The sequence below is a fragment of the Talpa occidentalis genome, unplaced genomic scaffold (genome assembly GCF_014898055.3).
Source record: "Talpa occidentalis isolate TD23 unplaced genomic scaffold, MPIMG_talOcc4v2.1 talOcc4.16, whole genome shotgun sequence".
NCBI classification, from domain to species: Eukaryota; Metazoa; Chordata; class Mammalia; order Eulipotyphla; family Talpidae; genus Talpa; species Talpa occidentalis.
This window is the reverse complement of record NW_023601653.1, coordinates 41,963,979-41,989,508: the sequence shown is the minus strand read 5'-3', so window position 1 is coordinate 41,989,508 and position 25,530 is coordinate 41,963,979. Positions and strand designations below refer to the sequence as shown.

General features: G+C 36.1%; 1 protein-coding gene across 5 annotated transcripts in view; it reads right to left on the bottom strand.

The window, feature by feature from the left end:
• SCAF11 (SR-related CTD associated factor 11) overlaps window positions 1-25,530 on the bottom strand; it is a 131,087-nt gene that overhangs the window by 30,408 nt on the left and 75,149 nt on the right. The window contains exons 1-4 of one of the 5 annotated variants that reach the window (XM_037514101.2): window positions 19,831-19,998; window positions 11,750-11,831; window positions 9,646-9,803; window positions 259-336 (exon numbers count right to left, since the gene is read on the bottom strand). The exons of 1 other annotated variant lie outside the window; for it this stretch is intronic. In XM_037514101.2, coding sequence (XP_037369998.2) covers window positions 259-336; window positions 9,646-9,803; window positions 11,750-11,831; window positions 19,831-19,833 — 321 coding nt within the window. In that variant the 5' untranslated portion in view covers window positions 19,834-19,998. Of the gene's footprint in view, window positions 1-258; window positions 337-4,332; window positions 4,378-9,645; window positions 9,804-11,749; window positions 11,832-19,830; window positions 19,999-25,530 lie in introns of those variants that run through there. 3 more of the 5 variants (XM_054696278.1, XM_037514102.2, XM_054696279.1) reach the window with 3 other exon arrangements.

Sequence of the window (25,530 nt, the reverse complement as noted above, 5' to 3'; positions counted from 1 at the left end):
TCTTTGAAAGCATCAGAGAGCTAATCCTTTTTGTGGAAAATCATATGGGAACCATTATGGTTCCGATATGGGAAAGGAACAAACAGAATTCCTGTATCCTTATAGAAAACCTGGGCTTGTAATGCTGAAGAGGAATAATAACCACATATTAAACTTCAAGTTGAACAATTCACAAATATATACAAACTGCAAATTTATTAAAGCAAAATTGTCTCAGGCTTACATAGTACACATTGCAAAATGAAATCTAAGACTTACCTTAACACAACCTTCCAATGCACTGAATTTGAACACTGCCTGAAAAGGTTTTCGGTCAATAGGACATGAAGCCAGTGTCTGAAAATGATGAACAAATTTTAACTTAAACAATGTTTCTTTTGCATAGATCAAAATCACACTACAGCAAACACATTTATGTCAGGTTTTCCACTGGACCAGGAAAAAACCGTAGAAAAATAACTTTTTCTCCTTTTAAAAATAAAGATATATACTTTCCTTGTACAGAGGAAATATCTTAAATACCGTAAAATATTGGACGAATATACCTTAAATTTGTTTCATTCATTCAAACATTTACTAACAATTTACTGTATGTTAGATAAGCAGACTACAAAGATGAACAAGAGATAAGATCTCTGTCATCAAGATAATATGTACTAATACCTGCTGCCCAGTTGAAAAGCACAAGTATAATTAAGGGAGAGTCGGGCTAAAATCTGTAGCTCTGTGATCAAAGACTTGGGAAATAAATCAGCTGTAAAAGGAATGACCAGGACAATTCCCTTGTAGATTTTAATATGCTATCACAATATTTTCCCTCAAAATTAATTATATTAAATAGACATTTGCACCAGCATTTAAAAAAATTTATAGCAAAAATGAAGGATGCCTTCTCCAGAAGTAGTTTCGAACATATCCTCTTGGTGATATATAACGCATATGCATATACATGTGAATTTTTTTTTAAAGATTTATTTATTTATACAAGAACTGGCGTACAGTCAGAGGTGCGGGAGGGTGAGAGAATTCACCAGAGACAGAGCGGGGAGCAGAACAGGCAGAGAGACTGAAGACACTGCTGAGGGGAGCAGTAGGCGAGGCAGAGAGGTCTGCCGTGTCATGTGGGTTTCTCCCTGGCCGGCCAGGTATCAAACCCATGCTGTAGAGGCTGCCGACAGCTTCACAGCACGGTGCTCAACCCCCTCTGTCACTGGGGAGGCCCTGTGAATCTTTTAAATATAAAACACAGAGAGTTAATTCATATTTTGAATTCATATTTTGAATGAAGTTTGTTTTTCTCTTAATTACAACTTAGATTGGATTGTATTACTATCGCTATTTTAGAACTGCCCCATTCTTAACAGCATCATAAGATGTATTAAGGTTTTTGAAATTTTAATTTTTTTTTTCATATTTTTAGGGGCTATTCTAAGTTCCTTTTCTTTACACTGTCTATTCATGACTTTGCCTAACTTTTTTATTAGGTTGCTAATCTTTTAAAATTTAATTGTAGGCATTCTTTGTAGATTGAGTTTCTCCGATAATACTATAAAATATTTGTATAGGGATGGGTTAATATTACTTAAATAACAAGTTGGAATATGCTATTTACTCAAAAGGGAGATTCTATAGCCTATGAAGAAAATACCAGAGGTATTATTAATACCTAATATTTTTAGGTTTTAATATTAAAAGAAGTAAAACAGGAACTTAAACAACTTTAATAGCAATAGTCTAAAAGACCACAAGATAGTAATGGGATTTTGATACATTATCTTCTGTTCCTTTGAAATAAAAGTCCATTTTTACCTTTCTGGACTTTGGCACATATCAAGATACACTTATACCCAGGTACAGAAAAACTAAATGGTATGTGGCCTGTGGTCATATTGGTTGCAATGCAATTTCAGAAAGTTCGTGAGTCAATTTGGGAATAGCCAAAATACAAACTGAGTTACCATTTCACTACTCTGTTAAAGAAAAAAAAAAAAAAAAAAAAAAGTGATCTTTCTTTGCCTATAAAGCAAGCAGGCCTTGGTAAAATATTTTACCATATCTGAATTAGGAAACATGATCTTACTGTATTAAGTTGGTTCAGAATGGTAGAAGCCAGCTCAGCTTACTTCCAAGCATTATGGGTTTAGGATGCTGTTACTTTCCCTACTGAAAACTTGACCTTAAGAAACGTTGCTACAAGTAGCAACAAAGCTGTCTATATATTTTTAATAATGCATTTCAAGTAGCTATCTAGATCAAAGTACTCACCATCAAAATCATAACTATGTGATTATCATACCAGCACTTAATGTGTGAAATTTTTAGACTATATTAATACTTACAATTCAAAATAACTTAATATAAAAGTAAAAACTCTGAAGTATTTTCACCAAAATTTGCAATGCATTCTTATTTCTATTTTAATGGTAAATTTATAGAAACATTCATAAAAAGATAAAACAGTAATCAATGAAATTTATTTCCTGCAATATTTTAAAAAGACAATGGTCTGGACTTGCTGTCTTTTGTATCTTGTCCTTTGTGTGACGTTAAGTAAGTTACACAGCCTCTATGTGTCACAGTTACCTCATGTAAAAAATGGGGATAATAACACAACTCATCTATAAGTTTTTATGGGAATCAATAATTGTAGAAGAGTGAGTGTGTGTACTACATATTGTACAAAGGCTAACCATCATCTAGCTTCACTGTACCAAGAATAAAAGTCTGGTTCATTAACAGAGATAACCCACAATATGATTTATATATACATGAGAGATGTGAATTCTTAATATTTTTGTTGGAATTCGCAAAGTACATGATATAAGCGGAAATTCAGGTATTTTTATTATTTCAATTTCACTAAAATTCAAAGAAAGCCACCGTATTCAAGAAATTTATCAGATGAATTAAACCTTTCAAAAACTTAAGTTACACAATCTTATTTTCTTCCTCATAAAACTTACTGTCAACATCAAACTAAATCGCACTCTTCCTATACAGTATTCAGCGAGTTTTAACCTGTACCATTTTATTTTGATCTGTTTCAAATAATGGTGTTCTGAGTAAGATTTTTTCCCCCCATTTTTCCTTAAGCATAATTGCCATGGATTGCCTAAGGTTGCTAAAGGACAGGTTCCACTGCTAGTACATAAACAAAAAACAAGAAAAAAAAAAACAAAAAACACCAAAAACAACCACAGAATTAGTATTAGGAAAACCACTACCATAATCTGTATATACTTACATTTCCTAAAGATAATCTAGTTTATACTAAAAAATAAATTAATACATTTTCTTTGGTTTTGGCTTAACATCAAAAAAATCTCTTAAAACCAAGTTATCCTCTCTAGTTAGAGAAAGCATAGGTCAGAAAACTACTTATAATAGACAAAGTATTTTTACTATAGCTACTGATAAGTGGTATTCATTTCTGACCTTAGAATAATTGAGCAAAACATTTCAAAGAAATGGAAAAGAAATTCAGTTATCCTGAGTAACGTCTTCATATTGCAAAAAACTATTAATGATCAAAGATTTTCACGAAAAAAAAAAAAAAAAACAACAACAGATTTTTACAATTAAGAGTTATCTCTAATTTTTTTGTTAACGTATACTATAACCAAAAGGTTACTTTCATAAATACATGCCAAGATTTGGACACCATCATTAATAAATACTGAGGCATATAATTACACATAATGTACTGATCAAACACCTTTAACAGAACAAGTTTTACACACAGGTTTTACAAAAAGGTTTCTGGTGGCCTCATTTTAAGGCACTCCAATGGATATTTCACCCTTTTATCCAGCAGTTATTAATTCAGAAAAATCTCAAATATATTTTGTTTTCAGAGTTTATGTCACTAAAATAACTAATTTATGTTTTTAAGTTGTATAGTTTTTAAAATTCACATTTAAAACAAGTATAGAAAAATTTTAACTAATATCCTGCTTTTCAAATGTGGCTTCAGCTTTGAAGAAAATAATCCCAAGTTTTCTGTATATGTAACAAAAATAAATAACCCTCAATTATTCACCATTTTGATTCCTTATATACAACAAAGTACACTTCAATTATTCTCCTATTTAAATCAAAGAATTTCATTTCAGTAATTTTTAAATTCTCTAACTTAGTCAAGTTTCATAATTGGAGTAGTACAATATCACCATTCAATTTTGTGATAGTTATAAAATTAATAGAATTTGATCGCTGCTTTCAATATAATGTGTATAAAAAAAGAGCATACAGCAAATGCTCTGTACTAAGATTTTATCATTTAAGGAGGCAATTTTGAAAAATGATCTTCCTAATGATTTCAGTAAAACATACCCTAGTATTTTGAAGCGTTGTAAATTCCCAGCTCAGACAAACCCATATTTAAATGTAAGAACAGGAAACCTTCCTTATTTGGGAATTCAGGATTCTTGATTTCTAATATTTCGTGCTTCCTGCTGCTGCTCTATCCTCAATCACATAGGCTGCCTACAGATAGCCCCTCCTAGAGAGAGAGAAGCAAGTGTTAAAGTGCTTAAAAACTAAATCTCAGTACCTAAGATATAAGTAGGTGTGTCTGTTTATGGGATTCTCTAGAACATCTGCATCTTTTCTATTGACAAATAGAGTACCACATTATTTAAAATCAAATAAAGATGATTCAGGAACGCATACCATTAGTGGTCAATCTTATTTCAGATCTATATACCTATACTTTTCTAAAAAAAAAGATTTATTTATTTATGCATTCAAAAACTGGGGTACAGGCCAGAGGTGCGGGGTATGTTTGTGTGTGTGTGTGTGTGTGTGGGGGATTTATCAGAGACAGAGTGGGGGGCAGAACAGGCAGATCTACTGAAATGAACTGCTGAGGGGAGCAGCAGGTGAAATAGGAGAGGTCTGTGTGCCATGTGGGTCAGCTCCCTGTTCGGGGATGGAACTGCTGCAGTAGTGGTGGATTGCAGTAGTGGTGGATTGCTTCATAGTGCTGATGCTTAACCCCTTGCGCCACCAGAGAGGCCCCTATACCCATACTTTTTTGTTGATAATTCCAAAATACCTAGCCTGGACCACCAAAGTACTCAGTCTACATGGTCCCTGTTACACTAAGTCAGTCCTTTCAAATATAGTCCTTGTCAATCTATATTAGTGAAATTGTGGTTCTTTATAACAGATTTCAGGAATAGCCTAAAGGATAATGGTTGTCAGTGATAAAATTAACACCAAGAAAAAAAGCATTTTATCTAACTATTCAAAGAGAACCATTTCCTGTTCTCCAAGATATATTTACTACAGTTGGTGCAATTACTTTAAATTTCTTTCAACATTAAATTGTCTTAGTTTTTCTAGTAAAAAAATCAGGAAATTCTGTACTACCAGTCCAAAATAGTTTACAAATACTGGCACTTAAAACTAGGCTATACAGAAACACACAATTTATCCAACTGAATATTAAATAAAAATAGAATATTAAATAAAAATATATCACATATTGCTTTAAGGTAATGATGTAAAAATATTCCTTGTTCTACCAAAGGATTAATTCATGGGTTTAAAACAACAGGGGATTTAGGATAATTGGTCAAAATTTCAAGTTCTGGAGGAGTCAGAACTAGAAACCTCTCTAATCTAATGAAGATAACCAATCCTGAATGACCTATTGCATGGGCTATAAAAATTAAATGAAATTATGTATTTGACAATGTTTTGTAAATTATATAGATAGGATCATTGTTAGCAGAAATTCAGAGATGTTTACTGTTCACAGAGAAATAACAGATTAATTCAGGAATAAGGAAAAATAAAAATTTTAGCAAAAACTGATTGGAAAAAACCCACACAATGAAGTTTTGCTGAATTATTGTTAAAAGTACTCTGCTCATCAGGATGATGTGTAAATTTCCACTCTGAATAAAGGAGCATTTGTATCTAAAACACAGCAGTAAGTCAAGGTATGTTAACCAGTCATATTTTAATTTTTTGATCACACAGCATTAATTCAAAAATATACTCCTCACCTGTCTGCATTGAACACTGCTGTTTGACTTCTTCAAGAACTGTTTGTCACCACAGTAAGACTCCTCACTTCAAGTCTCATGAAAAAAAAGAATACCTTTTGCCAACTGTCCAGTTTTCATCGTATTAACCTTATTTTCTCAAACTGAAGCTATCAACAGTGGATATGAAATGGAGGACTGAGATAACTTGAGGGAAGATAATTTGTTTATAGTAAGAAAGTTAATCACATTAGGAAATGATGACTTAGAAGATAAGGGAAAAGAAACCTGAGGATTATCAAGAACCTACAAAACATATACATGTTCCTTTACACAGAATAAAAGAACTAATTCCAAGTACTCAAACTTTAACAACTGAAGGAACAAAATGTTAACTCCTTCTTGGCAACTATGCCAAATCATAAATCTTCTCTTCTCTGTGTGTGCTTTAGTTTGTATTTTTGTTTATAGTATGGATTATCAATTTCTGGATGATTGATAAACTGGTGCATTAACTCTATACATATTTCATCAGTCCAAAGGCCTTCTTCCAGTTTATGACTCTCAGTTCTAATACTGATAGCTAAAATAATAAAAATAACAACTTTTCGTATGTGTCAATTACTATGTCTTTTCAAGTTCTTACATGGTTTTATTAAAAAACCACAGAATCTGTACCCCAGGCCTCAGAGAGAGCCTCCCCTTTTATGGTCCTTACCCACTCCTAGGCTCTCCCCGCAGTGTAACGCTTTCCTCACAGTTGTCCCCTTGTCCCTCACTCACTTCTACCCCTCATGGACATGGACCACCCAGAAAGTGCTCCATCCTTTTTTACCTGGAAGCACCTCCACTCCTCAGGCCACAAATCCTTCTTTAGAACTGTTGCAGCACAATCCCAGGGGCTGTGCATGGTCCTCCCAGAGAAGCCAGGGGAGCAATGTGACACATTTTTTTTTGTAGGGTGAACCATTTTGTATGATTTAAAATAAAATACAATACAACAAAACCAAAATTTTAGAACTTAAAAAGTTTAAAGATAAATCGGACTTTGGATTTGGATATAGAAACTTTAGGATCATGGAAACCTTCAGATGGGGACCCAAGATAAATAAATACACTAGACCGCTATATACCTTACTAGTTCCTCATGAAGCAGAATTTCTTCAATGTCTAAAATATTAAGATGAAAATAAATAAATGAGTTCTTCTTTTCGGTTCTTGATATCCATTCTGAATCATATTTCTGTGAACCTTGAGTACAAATCTCAGAAAGCTCAGCTGAATTTCTGAAAGACATATAAGACTAGGAAGAGGTCCTCATTACTTTTATACTGTTTTCTAATTCTGCAGACTTCCAACCACTGCAAATCTCAATTTGATTTTTACCTTCCTATTAGAAGCAAAAGTTAGTAAAATGTTAAACTATGGACCAATTTTTAAAAATTATTTTAATTTCAGACTATCCCTTGAGATATGTAGAAATCTTTGCCTTGAAAATGGCTAATAAACATAACACAGTGATTCATATATGGACATATAAGAAAGTTTTAGCATAGGGTCTGTATGGTTAGGAGACTCTCAATATAGGTATTTATTCACAATCCTGAAATCCAAAGTAAATTGTATGCCTCTCTTTAAAAACAGAAGGGAGTGGGAGAAAATGACAGATCTTAGTAACTAATGGCTATGGGGAAAACATTACTGAATCTGAGATCTGATTCTATTTGTCAAAGCACTTACATACTTCAAAACCTATCTAATTTTTATCATACCAATAAAAAATTCAAACCAAAAATTTAGTTCAAAGTCTAAGTGATTTTGTTAACCAGTATTTACTTATCATTTATAATGAACAACTTATTAGTGAATTTTGCTCTTGTTACTGCTCAACTTAATGGTTTATTTTACTGATGGCTGCAATTCCTACTAGGGAAAATGAAGTAATGTAGAATATTATGTTTATTCCATATTCAAGGTTACTTATGTTTAAACAAAACCAGAACTCTTCTCCTCCCCATCACAATTTATGGTAGTACAGCAAATAAGTAATTTGACTTTAACAAAGTATTTACATAGTAAGGAGTAATACAAAAGAAGAAAAATATAAAAAAAAGTGCTGACTGCAACACTAAGTTATCAAGTATTTCCAACTTAAAAATATTTAATGAGAGATAAAAACAGATAACTTGACACTGTTTAGTGGAGCTGAATACTTGCAGGATAATGTGGAACATGTACATCATGATAAAGCTTATGGTTGTGTAAAGATGCATGTAGAGTGTAAGAAAGGATAGACTTCTATTTTCTCATTCTAATTTTCATAGAGAAAAACATATACTCAGAATATGTTGTTGAATTTCATAATTATAAGTCACTGAGTACAATCATATGAAAGTACTGAAGTTTTCCATCCATCCAGTAATATTGCTTCCTTACTAGAAGCAAAATCTCTATTATTATTAAAATATTTAATCACAAAGCAAACCAAGGTACATTAAGTTCTACATATATCTTTAGTTAGTGGCAGAGAAAAGTGTGCATTTTTATTTCACTAGCCAGTGTTCCTGCAAACACAGAGAGATTTATAATACATTAACTCAGCAAAATTCAAAATTCAAAATTTTTCCAAGGACACATTTTCACTTACCCTTAGTCCCTTCTTCCCAAATATCAGGTTTTAATCTAGTTAAACCTGTTTTTAGTTTTCAAAAATATATATCTATTTCCAATCAATATAACAAGTCTTTCTTTTTCTCCTCCCAGACTCAGCCATAAAGATAGCAGTCATGTTCTCCTTTCCACATTATTAATGAAAGTGTAAATAAAACACAGAACTATTATGTAACAGCCCCTATTATATAACAAACAACTCCAATAAGCTGAGGAACATCAGATAATTTATGCAACTGATACTAATACTTGAGATTTGTCTCCTTTACTAATTTTTACACACTGATCAACTATTCAGAAAATACAGCATAATTCATGACAGTGTATTTTTATTTCACAATTCATAACAATGAGGGTTATAATGAGTATTGAAAATATCAGTACCGTGGTCTACTTGACCCAAATTTAACCAACATAATACATTAGCGATTCAAAATGTCCCCATTATTTGCTTTCTATAAAGAACCTGAATAACATCTCTAACTCACTCTGATATCACTTCATACTAAATAAAAACAAGAATTAGAAAATGTGGTTTTAGGTACACTGTTGCCTCTTAAGCTATGAGATCCTGGCCAGGCTATATAACACAAATCCAAATGGAAGGACATTATTACATCCGCTCTGGTTATCCCGCAAGGTTAATATAAAGAAGAAATCAATGAAGGATGTTATATTAGTAGTAAACAGCTAATATCCGAGAGAGTCAAGCACTGAAAATGAATTACTGCATTTCGACGAGAAAAAATACTCGCTATTCCTGTAAGATTATTTAGCTTTCTTAAAGTATGTATTTAAAAGTTCTTGTTACAAAAGAATAAAAGCTGAATAAAGGAAAATTAAAAGGAAATATATTGACAGAACTGGAATACTACAGGGAAATATATCCAAACTATGGATTACTGTGAAATAATTTAGGTAGAATGAAATCATGCTAGGAAATTAAAATACAATAATATTTAACACTTATTCTCAGACTTACCTCTGCCCATTTAAGAATACAGGTCATGCAGAAGACATGATTACAGTTTTCCGGAAAACCAACTTCCTTCTCTAATAGGCAATTAAGACATATTGGGCATCTGTCAGCTTCACTGTACAACAGACCAGTGGTAGCAGTATTATCTTTGTTTTCTTTGTCTATAAAGTAAAGAAGTCATATATGCTTTCAAATTCTCCAGACCAAATGACTTGTTCAGTGGCAGTATGGTGAAATAACATAAAGGACCCTTCACTAAGTAATACAAAGCAATGCGTCCTTCTATATATGACAGCAAACATTATTATGTATATTGAGCCCAATACTCCCATACTTTACTAATTGATAATTTTTAATGTGGGAATAAAAATTTTTTTCATTAATTTGATTAAAAAAATATAGTCACATGTTTCAAAAATTTAAAAGTTTATAGGGACAAACCTCCCACTGATATCTACACCCATTCGTTCAGTTCCACCCAACCAAACAGTAACAAACAACTGTTAAGTTTCTTAGAGATATTTTTAATGTAAGCAATAAATAGTAGACAAGCAAATCCCAATACACATTCTTCAAACCTTCTTCATACAAATGCTTTAACATTATACATACTAGTGTTAAAGTATGTATAATTATAGTTTTTAATTATAATTAAATTATTATAATAAAATTAAAATGTATAATTAAAGTATGTACAGTTAAAACACTATACATACTAGTGTTTTTTCCTGGTTTGTTGGTTTGTTTTAATGTATTAATGAAATTAATGTATTAATGTATTAATTTGCTTTCAAACTTTGGTTATTACAAACAATACTGCAATAACCAGGTTTGTCAGTTCATATTTTTAGTAGTATATCTATTGGATAAATTCCTAAAAATTAAACTGTTAGACCAATATGTATGTTCATTTGTAATACGAACAGATTCTTCACTAAATCATTCCCCTTAAGGGTAATACTAATTTAAGATGCCCACCAACAATGTAACCAACACAAAAGTATACACTTCTAGCTCTTTAAGTAAATCAAGGGAACTCTTGAGAGAGTTCAGCATTAAGACAAGAACCTTCTAGAGGGCTAAAGTGACCCCAGAATTCGTTCAAGAAAAAGTAAAATACCAATCTTGTGAAAAGTATGCCAAATTTAGGCCCTTAAATTCTACAGATTAAATTTATCAAATTTGAGTAGAATCAGCAAAGATTTACTTTTATATTTATATTTTATGAATTATATTTACTTCTTATAAATACTAAGTAGGATGATTAAACAGCAGATCAGGCCCAAAAGAAAAGTGCATTTGTGAACTAGAGGAGAGATTTGAAGGAACTACCTAGACTCTTAAGAGACAAAAAATTGTAATATGAAAGAGAGTTTGGGAAATAGGGCTGAACAAAGTCTAACATACCAACTGAAATCCAGAAGATGAGAATAAAGGAAATAGTTAAAGAGGGAGAGATCAGCTACAAGGGAATGACGGTTACAAAGAAAGAAAACTAGAAAATAACTAAATATCTTATGCTAAAACAAACAAATACAAACTTATCAATTCAAAATTGTGTATTTATCTTTAAAGTATTTGGAAAAGATGAATTAAAAAAAATTCATTAAGGTTTTTATGAGGAAAACAAAAAGGAATGGAGAAATCCTTCCTCCCTCTCATACTGCCTATATAAAACATCTATTTTGTGGTGTTTGAGGGAAAAAAAGCACTAAAAGTAGATAATTCTACCTGCATATCAAGAACAGTATAATGAGAGTTAAAGTGTTCTAAGGTGAAGATTAAATTATTTTAACTTCGGAAGCAGAGGAAAATATTAATTTTAATTATTTAAAACAAAAATCAAAAACAGGAAAAAAGTAAATGCTAAATCAGTATGGAGCAAAATTTTAAGAAAAAGAAATAGCTCAACAAACCAAAAACCTTGATCAATTAAACATGGGAAGAGGAAAAAAATTATGTCCATTTCTTAACCAGGAAACATCAACATATCAGAATTTAGGAACAACAAAAATAAGTAAAAACAATTCCTTGTGTATTTTGAAATGAACAGTTTGAAAATACTAGGTTTGATTTCAACATACAAGTTTTATAAAAATGAAGTTACCTTCCATATCTTCATACTCCTGATCTCCCACATTTAGGGTATATACAGTTTTTTTCTTCATTTCTCCTTGAAAAAGGGTTTCCTAAAGAAAGAATTATAACAGACCATTTACATTTGCCTTCTCTCAGTAACAATAAAAAAAAAAAAAAAAAAAACAAAACCTACCCAGAATTGTGAGGATTTATTTTACACATAAAAACAGTACAAGCAAAGCTAGTCAATTACGTGGACAACCAGTTCAGTATTCATTTATATTCTTTGCCATTAATAATCACACAATCTTAATGAAAGGAAGTCTCATATAAACATGAAGCAACAAAGACTAAAAGATAAACTCTGTGATATACACATAAAACAATGTTTAGGGAAAGAGATCAATTTGACCTGAATTTGTCACTGAAGGTGATAGGTTATGTGTGTTGAGTATCTTAAGGCATATAAGGAGCAAGAAGACTGAAGGAATAAAAAAGCGTTTAACTTAGGTCAATCTGACAAAAACAAGGTGAGTGAGAAAAAGTGTGTGTGTGTGTGTGTGTGTGTGTGTGTACACGAAGAAGGACTGGCTGGGTATATAAACCAAGAGATTCCTCTGAAAGATTAGAGGAAGGTAACAGAAGCAATGAGCAGAACAATCTAAATCAAGTAGGGTTACATTATAGATGGATATCTAATGACTGACTGAGTTTAAGCTCAATCTTACAGATTCTTCAGAAAAAAAGGGACATGATAAAAGAGAGGTAAGTAAATCTGTTAAAAGACTGAATGCCCAGCAAAGCACAGAATAGATTACAGCAGGAAAGAGATTAAAAACAGATTTACACAGCTATCTAGAGTGACTGAAGTGAACAGAAAAGCAAGAATTTAAAGAGCTGAAAAATTTCTGAGATGTGTAGGCTAAATAAATATAGGGCAAAAATTATTGTGGTCTTCTAGACTAAGGAAAAAAGTGATTACAAGATGCAAATGAGTAATGTGGGTAAAGAAATCTATTTATTGGTCAACATAGACAATTATGAGAAAATTATTTTTTAAATCAACTTAGAATTCTTTAATTGATACAACACACATGATTGCAGTAAACTGTTCAAATACATGCTAGAATATCTAGAAACAAGAAATCCCCAACTTCATCAGTTACAATTTCCTATATATGTCAAGTAATTTTTCTGTTAGTTACTTACATAGTTTGAACATGCTTCTGCTGTAAGTACTATTGTTACAGGGCAGGGAGAGGGACATCCCAGAACCCCCTGGGACCTCTCCTTTTTCTGGGGACCACCATGTTACACTATTGTCTCTATTAGGTTAAATAAGAAATGCAGAGACCTGCACTTTGGTTCAAAAACCAACTGCAAAGTAGAAGATAAAAAACTTACAAGAAAGATTTAAAGGTTTTAAGAGATTAAAAATTGAAAGTAGAACAGAATTGGGGGCCTTCCTGGTGGCACAGGGGTTAAGTCTCAACACTATGAAACTACTGGGAGCCACTGCAGCACCAGTTTGATCCCCCAATAGAGAGCTGACGCACATGGTGCAGCAGACCTCCCCTGTCTCACCCACTGCTCCCCCTCTCAGTAGTGGATTTCAGTGGATCTGCCTGTTCGGTGCCCACTCTGCCTCTGGGGAATCCTCTCACCACCACCCTCCTCTCCCCCACCACCTCAACCTCTGGTCTACACCCTAGGTCTTGTATACATAAATAAAAATAAATCTTGGGCCTCCCCGGTGGCACAGCGGTTGAGCACTGGGTTGCGAAGCTGCCCGCAGCCTCTGCAGTGCCGGTTTGATCCCCGGTTGCTCCTGGGCCGCCAGAGGAGGGTCCCACATGGCGCTCAGACCTCTCCTGTCGCCCGCTGCTCCCCTCAGCAGTGTACTTCTGTTATTCTGCCTGCTCTGCTCCCCACTCTAGCCCTGGTGAATTCTCTCACCCTCCCGCGCTTCTCACTGTGCCCAGTGCTTGTATAAATAATAAATCTTTTTTTAAAAAAATAAAAATAAATCTTAAAAAAAAAAAAAGAATCACAAAAAAAGCACTAATGTAATCATTACATGCCTCAATAAAGGTGGAATACCAAAAAAAACGAGGAAATGTCCTACTGGGCCTACATATGCAACAGTTGTTTTAGTTTTGTTGCTTTCTTTAGGATGAACAAACAAATGATAAATGTTAAGGGAAGATAAAGAGGTAACAGTCTTGAAAACCATCCTATACAGGAAAGTAAACTAGCAAAAATGCTTAGACTAGAAGAACGGCGAGCTTAAGGAAAAGCATCTTCAATGGACTGGGCTATTCTGAAAACAGGTAGACAAACCTATCAATTCAAGCAGAGGCCCAATAATCTCTTGTGGCATTTTTTTTTTTTTTAATTCAAGGATTTCTTGAGTGTACAACAGGTATATTATTAGGCAATGCTACAAGTACAGAACAATTAAAAAAACAGAAATTCCTGTCTTTACATTTTAGTGAGGGAGACAGAATAAACAAAGCAAAATAGTGTTAGATGTTGAGTAGTGCTATAATGAAAAATAAAACAACTGCAAAATAAAACATACAATTAAAATGGTTAATAGGTGAGAAAGTGATGAGGCTGTTATTTCAGAGTGTTTAGTGGAAATATTTCTGATAAATTCAGTGACAATTGAACTGGCAATCTGAAAGAAACGGGAAGAAAAACTATGCGGTTATCTAGAGAAACTGCATTCTAGGTAGAAAGAACACCAAATATTAAAATCCAAAGGCAGAGGAGAGGAGGGTGTCTGCTATGTTCAAAGAACAAGGAGGTAAATGATTAGAACAGAATGAAAGAGAAGGAAAGGTGAGAGCAGAGCAGGATCCTGCTTCTCAGAATGGAATGTTCCAGCAGTGGGTTTTAAGCAGAGGAGGCAGCAAAGGGAAAAAGAGAGACCAGCAGGAGACCTCTGCAGTAATATAAGGGAGATGGGGTTTCAGAGAAGGACAAGGGTAATGAGAGGGGCTGATTTCAGCTGTGTTCTCAAGACATGCCATTAGTATTTGCTGACAAACCGAGTATGGGTGTATGTTAAAAGCAAGAGTACAGGGTAATTCCAAAATATTTTGACCTGAGCAACTAAAACAATGGAATTGCTATTACACTTTAAAAATTTAGGTTGCTGTAAGTTACTCTACTGGATATTCACTTCAGACACTATCAATAACATGCGGGAACTTGTGACAAATACAGAACTCCATGAAGCACCACCACAGACACAGGGAATGAATGTGCATTTTATCAAGATCTATACATGATACGGATGTACATTAAGGCCTGACAGAGTACGCTAGTAAACTTCCCAACACATGGATTTTAGAGTCATAATGTGCTCCTGTATGACCTAATTTAATGTATAATTCTTTTTTTTTTTTTAAAGATTTATTTATTTGTTTACGCAAGCACTGGGTACAGTCAGAAGCGCGGGAGGGTGAGAGAATTCACCAGAGCCAGAGCGGGGAGCAGAGCAGGCAGAAGGACCGAAGTACACTGCTGAGGGGAGCAGCGGGCGGCAGGAGAGGTCTGCGCGCCATGTGGGACCCTCCTCCGGTGGCCGGGGAGCAGCCGGGGATCGAACTAGTGCTGCAGAGGCTGTGGAAAGCTTCGCAACCCAGCGCTCAACCGCTGTGCCACCGGGGAGGCCCTAATGTATAATTCTTTATTTGGGGAAATTAATACCCCACTATCTCTACCATTACCCTAAGTTTTCACAAACGTACTACCCATTTATGTAGTTAAATAATTTTTGTCGTATTTGATAGTCTAATCGATGCTATTTTCATTTCCTCCCATAAGAAAATTATGCTTAGGGCCTCCCCGGTGGCGCAGCGGTTGAGCGCTGGGTTGCGAAGCTGCCCGCGGCCTCTGCGGCACCAGTTCGATCCCCGGCTGCTCCCCGGCCACCGGAGGAGGGTACCACATGGCGCGCAGACCTCTCCTGCCGCCCGCTGCTCCCCTCAGCAGTGTACTTCGGTCCTTCTGCCTGCTCTGCTCCCCGCTCTGGCTCTGGTGAATTCTCTCACCCTCCCGCGCTTCTGACTGTACCCAGTGCATGTATAAACAAAACAAGCAAACAAATAAACAAATAAATAAAACATGCCTCTATTTAAAAAAAAAGTTTAAAAAAAAATTATGCTTATCTTTTCAAACTATGATAGAAATAATTTATAATTAATTATATATAATTATATAATAATTTTACAATATTGTCTTCTCTTTTAATTCATACAATGAAGTATACATGTAACAGTTTATCAATGGAGCAACCAAGTCACACAGTCTTGCTTTGGTAGAAATCTGCTTAAAAAATTGTGTTTCAGGGGCCTCCCTGGTGGCGCAAGCGGTTTAGCGCCGCACTGTGAAGCTGTCCGCAGCCTCTGCAGCGCGGGTTTGATCTCAGCCGGCTGGTGAAAATCCCACATGGCACAGCAGACCTCTCCTGCCTCGCCCGCTGCTCCCCTCAGCAGTATATTTCATCAGTCTGCCTGTTCTGTTCCTGATCTGTCTCTGGTGAATCCTCTCACCCTCCTGCGTATCTGGCCTATATCCTGGTACTTGTATAAATAAATCAATCTTAAAAAAAAAAAAAATTGTGCTCCAAATTTTCAGTTGTGTGCTTCTTTCTGAACATACCATTTTATAACTGTTTCTATACCCCAAAACAATTATAATATCAGTTTAAATACCAGGAGCTAAGACTGCATCTTAGCATGACTTAGATTATGGTTATCAGGCAATGCATTTAAGTACAAAATAGAATAAGAAAAACATAAATTCATATCTTTACCTTTTAGTGGGGGAGACAGAATAAACAAATTAGCACCTCCTTGTAAAAGTCACAAGTTTCAGTTCAACTTATAAACTTTTAACTTGTTCATGCTAATCTGTGTATCTAAAAATCCACGATCATTAACACTAGTCTTGTTTTAAAAAGCCAGTAACAGGGACCTCCCCGGTGGTGCAGTGGGTTGAGTGCAGCACGGTGGAGCTGTCCGCAGCCTCTGCAGCGCGGGTTCGATTCCTGGCTGGCCAGGGAGATACCCACATGTCTCGCCCATTGCTCCCCTCAGCAGCGTTTGTGGTCCGTCCATCTGCCTGTTCTGATCCCTGCTCTGTCACTGGTAAATTCTCTCACCCTCCAGCACTCTGGCCTGTACCCCAGTTACTGTATAGGTAAAATAAAACTTTAAAAAAAAAAAAGCCAGTTATAGGAGCGTAGGATACAATACAGACTTGAGTTCCCAACCAATAACGTGTGGTTAATAAAAGATAACAAGCCACGAGTGGGGAAGATGACCCTTCCTTCATTATTCAAAAAGTCAGATGTAACCTAATGTTGTGATATTAACTATTTGAGTCTTAATTATGTGACACTCTACCTAGATGACTTACAAGTTCTATAATTATCTATAAATCAAACTGAATTTTCTTTTAATTTTGGTTTATCTCAAATTTCAAAGCATGGATATTTATTCTAGATTTCAGGTTATTTCTGTGTATTTTCCCAGTGATTTTAATTTACAAATTTCAGTCTGTAATGTTTCTTTCCAGGTTCTACCTTTCCAAACTAAAATGTCTTTTAAATTATTACCCCTTAGGGCCTCCCTGGTGGCACAAGGGGTTAAGCACAGCACTGTGAAGCTATCCACAGCACAAGTTCAATCCCTGGGGGGAGCCACCCACATGGCTGGCGCAGCAGACTTCTCTCCTGGCTGGCTAGCTGCTCCCTTCAGCAGTGTATTACAGTCAGTCTGCCTATTCTGTTCCCCACTCTGTCTCTTGTGAATCCTCTCACCACCTGCACCTCTGGCCTGTACCCCAGTTTTGTATGCATAAATAAATCTTAAAAAAAAAAATTATCCCTTATATAAATAATCTTAAAATGCTTCTATCTTTTAAGTTGCTCTTTTTAACTCTGTTACATATTACTTCTCTCATTTATTGAAATATTATTCCAAATATGTTCATACAAGAGTTCGGGGGGGGGGGAGAAATCACCTAATTAAAAAAAAATATTTATCATAAAAGTCATCACTTTTAGAATTTGGAATGAAAAATGACTGGTACAAATCAGTTTTCAGGAACTCAAAACTAATTTTTCCACACAAACCCTGGAATACAAGGAAGTGAGAGCCCCAGGCCAACCATTACAGTGTATTCAAGTAACACCAATACATAACAGGCAGTTCAGTTCTCTAGAACAATACTGCCCAATAGGGAACTATTTTACTCCAAAGACTCGAAATGAGGCTAAAGCAAGGAACTAAGACTATGCCTGCTTTGGTGGTGAGAGTGCTGTGGTGACTACACCTGAGGGGGGGAAATCTTAACACTAACAAGGATGTAAAACAATGGTAATTCAATTAAAAAAGAAAGTGAGAAACTATTTTATTTAAGTTTTAATTAATTTAAACTTTAGTCTAATGTGGCTACTGGAATAAATAAATTAGAGACAGGCTGTAGAAATGTGAGGAGTCTAGGGCCTCCCCGGTGGCGCAGCAGTTGAGCGCTGGGTGGCCAAGCTGCCCGCGGCCTCTGCGGCGCCGGTTCGATCCCCGGCTGCTCCCCGGCCACCGGAGGAGGGTCCCACGTGGCGCGCAGACCTCTCCTGCCGCCCGCTGCTCCCCTCAGCAGTGTACTTTGGTCCTTCTGCCTGCTCTGCTCCCCACTCTGGCTCTGGTGAATTCTCTCACCCTCCTGCGCTTCTGACTGTACCCAGTGCATGTATAAACAAACAAACAAATAAAAAAAAAACAAACAGAAAAAAAACAAAACAAAACATGCCTCTAAAAAAAAGAAATGTGAGGAGTCTAGCCCTTTGCACTCCGAACCATTTTACGAAATTTTGATTTAATTTCTTGTGCCATTTCAAGATAAAACTTCAGGGAAACATGCATGTCTCAAAAAGTTGCGTTGAAATAACCTCAATTCCCCGTAATCACTAATAAATTGCAATGTCCCCTGAGAGGGGACATCCGAGTGATATGCTAGAATTCCGATGTCCCCTGAGAGGGGACAGCGGAGTGCAAAGGGCTAGTATACGGCATTTTTGAAAATACAGGGTAAAAAAAAGAGAAAAATGCCAACTGGTTAAGAACACTTAAGGTCTAGAGTTCAGGATATTTAAATACTAGCAAATACTAAATTTCTGGTATGTTCAAATATCTTTTTGTATATCTTCTAAATTCCTTCTTAGGTGATGTGAGCAGTCATTTCCTGCATAATTAAAAAAATTGTTTATTGAAGTAACACTGCTATAGTATTTTTTTTTAAAGATTATTTATGCATACAAGAACTGGGGTATAGGCCAGAGGTGTGGATGTTGAGAGGATTCCCCAGAGACAGAGTGGGGAACAGAATAGGCAGACTGACTGAAATACACTGCTGAGGGGAGCAGCAGGAGAGACAGGAGAGGTCTGCTGCGCCATGGGAGTTGCTCCCTGTTTGAACTCATGCTGCAGTGGCCACAGACAGCTTCATAGGTTGCATCTTAACCTCTTGCACCACCAGGGATGCCCAACATTGCTACAGTATTATAAAATTTCAGTGTGCATCATTACAAACATGTCTATACATACTACATTACTATAAATCAGTGTCTTCACATACTTTACTGTTACCACTTTTACCCTTTAACCTAATTCATCCACCCCCTCCCCTTCCTTGTAACCACTAATTTGGTCTGATAGTCTGAAAACTTATTTTTGTTTTCTTCAGGTCATTTGTCTTGCTTCTTTATAGATATGCCACATGTGGATAAATCATAAGCTGTTTGTCTTTCTGTTTTCATGAAGCATTATACCCTCTGGTCTATCCATGTTGTTACAAATGGAAGGCTTTCAACTTTTTTACAGCTTAGCTATATTCCATTACATAAATATACCACATATTTTTCATCCAGTCACTTGTGATGGGCACTTAAGTTGTTTCCAAGTCTTGGCTACTATAAATAATGCTGCAGTGAACATGGGGTGAGGGGGGGATAGATATCTAGATATCTATGTCCCCCAAAAGTGGGATAACTGAATCGTATAGAATTTCTGTTTTTGACTTTTTGAGACATCTTCATACCATTTTCTATAACACGGCACCAATTTACATTCGATCAAGAGTGTACGGGGCTACTTCCTCCATATTCTCTTCTAATTCTCCTTTATTTTGTTTTCAACTGGCCTTCAACTGGCAATATGCTGAATTGTGACTTCCTGTGCTTCTTCCTCCCTGAAAAAAATGTTTTCAACTATAATTTGTCTCCAGGAGCTGTAGGAAGACAACCATGTCTTCCTATTTGAAGATATATAATACTCTGTCAAAATGTCTTACATTCTAATAAATTGTACTCACATCCAGGGCCTCTGGAATAGATCATCTTTTCCCTTTCCCATTATTTTGAACCTAAGTTAAACATGGGAGCAGCGTGTGGAAATAAAATGAAATAGGACTAAGTTTCATAATTCCTACCCCAGGATAGTTTAAAGAAAACACCTAAAGAATCTTAAATGTAAGGTGGCTTGTGAGCACTTGTATACTTACTAAAGACTTTAAATGATACTCTTGGGTACCACCCAGAAAATTTTGTTTATAGCTTCATTTCAACTGCCTTCTTTTTACTAGAGTTGCCATATGTTACAACCACATAGCGTTTTACCTATCTTACTTATATAAAGTGGAAAATAAGATACCAATAGTCTATTTAAAAGTTTGACAAAATTGGGCCTCCCCTGGTGGCACAGCGGTTGAGCGCTGGGCTACAAAGCTGCCCGCAGCCTATGCAGCACTGTTCGATCCCCAGCCACCGGCGAAGGTCCCACATGGCATGCAGACCTCTCCTGCCGCGCCTGCTGCTCCCCTCAGCAGTGTATTTTGTCAGTCTGGCTGTTCTGTTCCCCTCTCTGGCTCTGGTGAATTCTCTCACCCTCCCGCACTTCTTACTGTACCCCATGCTTGTACAAATAAATAAATAAATAAATCTTTAAAAAAAAGTTTGACGAAATTGTTATATGGTAGAAATCAGGTATAAAAAATAAAACTTTGGGAACATTCTGCAAGGAATTAAAAAAAAAATCAACATTTCTTGTCAGAAGCAGGGAAAGAATCTAGAAAGAAAAAAGCTATCAAGCTAAAGGAGTCAACTGCTTTAACCTTAGTCTGTAATGAAAAATTGAAGACACTGGAGCAAATATCCATGGCAGTTTAAGCCAGATTAATAGATCAACAAAAATCACAACCCCTTCAGGAGAGGGTTAAAGGAACTCAAGGACAACACTGCAGAAATACTGACTCAAATGTATAAGGAGCTGTTGTGCCAGAGTACAGGTAGAGTACAAATGCAGACAAATGCCAATACTTAAGAAAACTAGAGGGGCCCTCTATGACAGAATGAGCCACAACTCCAAGCTAGTAAATCTCCTGTAGTGTCTTTAATAGGTTTGGCAAACTTTTTCTGAAAAGGACCAGATCTATTAGCTATAAACCAGAGACACACTACCAGGGGTGGGGGGCGGGGCGGGGATAGGATCAAGACAAGGGGGTGGGTGGAAATTGTATGGGGACTATAACCAAGATGAAAATGCATACATTGTGCAAAAATGAAAAATGATGTAAAAATATATAAAATTTAAAAAATTATAATAAAATGCTTTATAAAAATTAAAGAAAAAGAAACAGGACCAGATCATAAGTATTTTAGGCTTCCCAGAGTATACAGCTTCTGTCCCAATTATTCAACTCCGCCATGTCAGATTCTAACATTTGTACTTTTTTTTTTAAATTAATTTATTTATATAAGCACTGGGTACAGTCAGAAGCGCAGGAGGGTGAGAGAATTCACCAGAGCCAGAGCGGGGAAAAGAACAGGCAGACTGACGAAATACACTGCTGAGGGGAGCAGTGGGCGCGGCAGGAGAGGTCTGTTGCACCATGTGGGACCCTCGCGGGTGGCCGGGGATCGAACCAGCACTGCAGAGGCTATGGGCAGCTTCGCAGCCCAGGCTCAATCACTGCACCACCAGGGGAGGCCCTAACATTTGTACTCTTAACTAGGGTGTTGACAGCTTTAGATACCGTAAGATTTGCTTAAAAGACAGTAGGACAAAGCAAGGAGAGAGACTTGTTCTGTTCCATAGTAGGTGGAAAGGAACAGACTTGGGAAAAGGATGGGGGGAAGGGAAGAAGGATAGGTCTTTTAAACAAAGCCAGGTCAAAACAGTTTAGTTTCTATTACCAGGAACATCTTGTCCCTTTCCTGCTTTCCCTGAAGCCTCAAAAATGACTATAGTAGAAAGTGCATTGTTAGTATCCCAAATACAGCTTGATTTTTTTTTAAAAGATTTTTATTTATCTTATGCATACAAAACAGGGAAGTAGGCCAGAGTTGTAGGGCTGTGTGTATGAGAGGATTCACCAGAGACAGAGTGGGGGGGCAGAACAGGTGAATCTACTGAAATCTACTGCTGAGGGGAGCAGCAGGCTAGACAGAAGAGGTCCGCTGAGCCATAATGGTCAGCTCCCTGGCCAGGGACTGAGCTCAGGCCTTAGTGGCTGGCAATAAATTGATAGCACTGAGACTAAAACCCTGTACCACCAGGGAGGCCCTGAATATTTTTTAAATTATTATTTATTTTTTCCCCTAAGATTGATTTATTTATGCATACAAGAACTGGGGTACAGGCCAAAGGTATGGGGGGAGAGAGGACTCACCAGAGAGTGGGGAACAGAACAGGCAGATTGACTGAAATACACTGCTGAGGGGAGCAGAGGGCTAGTCAGGAGAGGTCTGCAGCACCATGTGGGAAGATCCCTGGCAGGGGATCGAACTCAGGCTGCAATGGCTGCTAGTGGCTTCATAGGTTGTGTCTTAACCCCTTGCACGACCAGGGATGCCCTGTTTTTGTTTTTTTTTTTTAATAGAGAGTGGTAGTTATATTCCAGAGCTATACTGACTGTAGTAATGATTTATTTATTCCAGGCACCCCTAGGCCTTAAGCACTGATTCAGCTGACAAAAATAGAAGCAAAAATGAACAACTGGTTACACATGCTAGTTCCACATTACAGTATTGCAGGTGCTGTAAGGGGGTACACACAAGCAATTATTACAAGCACACACTGAGCACCAATTCTTGTAACATGTGTGTAAAGAAGCCTTCCTGAGACCACATAGATCAAAACTGTATTTTCTAAGTTCCTGACCTTTCTACACTTACATTTCCATACTAAAGGACTCAAAATTGGAACTGTCACTTTAACATGACAGTGAGAATTTTAATTTTCAAAACAAAGAAAGGCACATGTGTAATAGAGAACATATCTTTGTTGCTGTCTGGCTATTTTGGATTTCCTTTATGGATATACCATTAGATAAACATAAAAAATACTCTGTGCTTATTAATGCCACACCATAAAAAAAGGCTTATCCCAAACTTTCAACCACTGCTTGGACACACATAGTTAGGAAGAAATATATTTTCTCTCTATCCAATTTTTATAAAATAGTCACATAATTATATGTGTATATTCATTATCTAATTGAACAACACAAATTTAAAAAAATTTAGTTTTTAATAAAACATTTCTCCCTTCACACCAATTTCTCTCTCTTCATGATCACAACTGTTACTTTTTTTTCAACATTCCATTTCTTTCAGTTATAAAATATTTGAAAGTACAATGGAGAACCAATATATTAGAATATTTATTTACTAAAGCAGCACTAACATTTTCATTTCTATCAACACTTTCAATTTCACCCCATGTTTATAACTACCAATCAATAATAAAACTGAAGTGGGTATGAAACTCAGAAGACTTTCAATCAAATTTTGTTTTAACAGACTCATTTACATATTACAGTGGTCTGGATCCTTGAATCTCTCCCCCCTTCCAACACATGTTGATATCCTAATCACTGAAGGTGATGACTGTATTAGTAAGTGGGGCCTTTGGGAAGTGCATAAGCCATGAGGTAGAACCTCATTAATGGGATTAGTGCCCATAAAAGCAGCCCCAGAGAGAGACCTAGCTCCTTCATTATGTGATGAAGCAAGGGAAAGGCTGAGACAGAGATGAGGACCCCTCACCCAACCATGCCAGCACACTGATCTTGGACTTACAGCTTCCAGAGGTATGAGAAAGAAATTTCTGTGGTATTTTGTTATAGCAGGCAGAACAAACTAAAACACATGCTCTGCTTTTGGTTATTATTGCACATCAACCCCAGGAAATACTTTCTACTTGAGTTTTCAAAAAGGTTATCAGTGATCTGGCAGCTAAATAGCAGTTAATAGCAGAAATTTCTAGATATCTTTCATATTCAACTCCTTAATTCTGGACCTATAAGAAAAACTTATTCACTAAGTTGTACCTTAGTGTTGTATCTTACCAGATAAAATAAAAGAAACTAAAGTCAACCACACTTATAGGTCTCATGATAAAAGCAGCTTCATATATCAATCCAGAAAACAAGCTATAATTCAGAATGTCTCGAATTGTTGCACACAGTCTTCAATAGCAGATGAGTGCCAAAAGTTCACTAAGCAGCACGCTATGCTCTATCACACTGTGCTTTATGAAGGCCAAAAACCTAATTATGGAAACAAATAATTTTTAAAAGGTTAAGATAAAAAATTAAACATTTCCAAAGTAAACAGCAAGCCAGAAATCCTCAGGTAGAAAACATTAAATAAAAAACAAGAAAATGTCTTTATGAATGCAATATGATTATGAAAAAGAGTTCATGAAAACTATGTCTTAAGAAGAGAAATTTATCTTCCTATTTCCTTCTACATTTAATGTAGCAGCAACTCCTCAACAGGACTTGTCCTACTGCATGCCTCACTAACATATATATGTTGGGGGAAAAAAAAACAGACAAAATGAAATTGACAAACCATATTTAACTAAGACCATAAAGAGATTAAAGTTGCCATTCTAAAATAAATGAGATTGGGGAGTTCTGATGCTGAGTAAAATGGAATAAGCACATTTTACCTGTTAATCTCATTGAACGAAACAATAAAACCCAGACAAAATGAATGGCGCAGCAAATTGAAAACTCAAAAGTAAATAAAAGCAGATGAAATGAGCCCAGTCAGTGATTTATAATTTTTCCCACCCATTTATTGCCTTAGCCTGGGTTTAACAAAGTGGAAATCTAGTAAATGTCCCCTGAAAACAACAGAGCGAACTCTAGGAGACACCTTCCAACTCTGTGTAATGAGTAAGAGGCCTCTCTTTCTTTTTATTTTCTCTGGTAAGCAACAACATATAGTATTATTTATTCATTAGTGAATGATTCTTGGAAAGAGTCAGGAAAATCTCTTTTTATTTCTTTTGCTCTTACTCTTCATGCTCCAGTTTTCAGGCAATGCTGAAGTGGTGATGGCTACAACAGTTATACATCTATCTACCTACCTACCTACCTATCAAAACTGGGCTATAGGCCAGAGGTGCGGGGGTGTGTGTGTGAGAGAGAGAGGACTCACCAGAGACAGAGTGGGGAGCAGAATAGGAGGAGCTACTGAAATCCAGTGCTGAGGGGAGCAGCAGGCAAGACAGGAGAGGTCGCTGAATGAACTCAGGACTCGGTGATAGCACTGAGACATAATCCCTATGCCACGAGGGAGGCCCCCACAAAAACAGTTTTAGCAGCAGACTAAAACAGTGAGGAAAAGGGACCTACCTCAGTAAATGAGGAAATTCTAAGCTAATCTTGAATATTTTCCTGTCACTCAGTTCCAGATGTACCACAGTAGAGTAAATGAAGGCTGAGCTT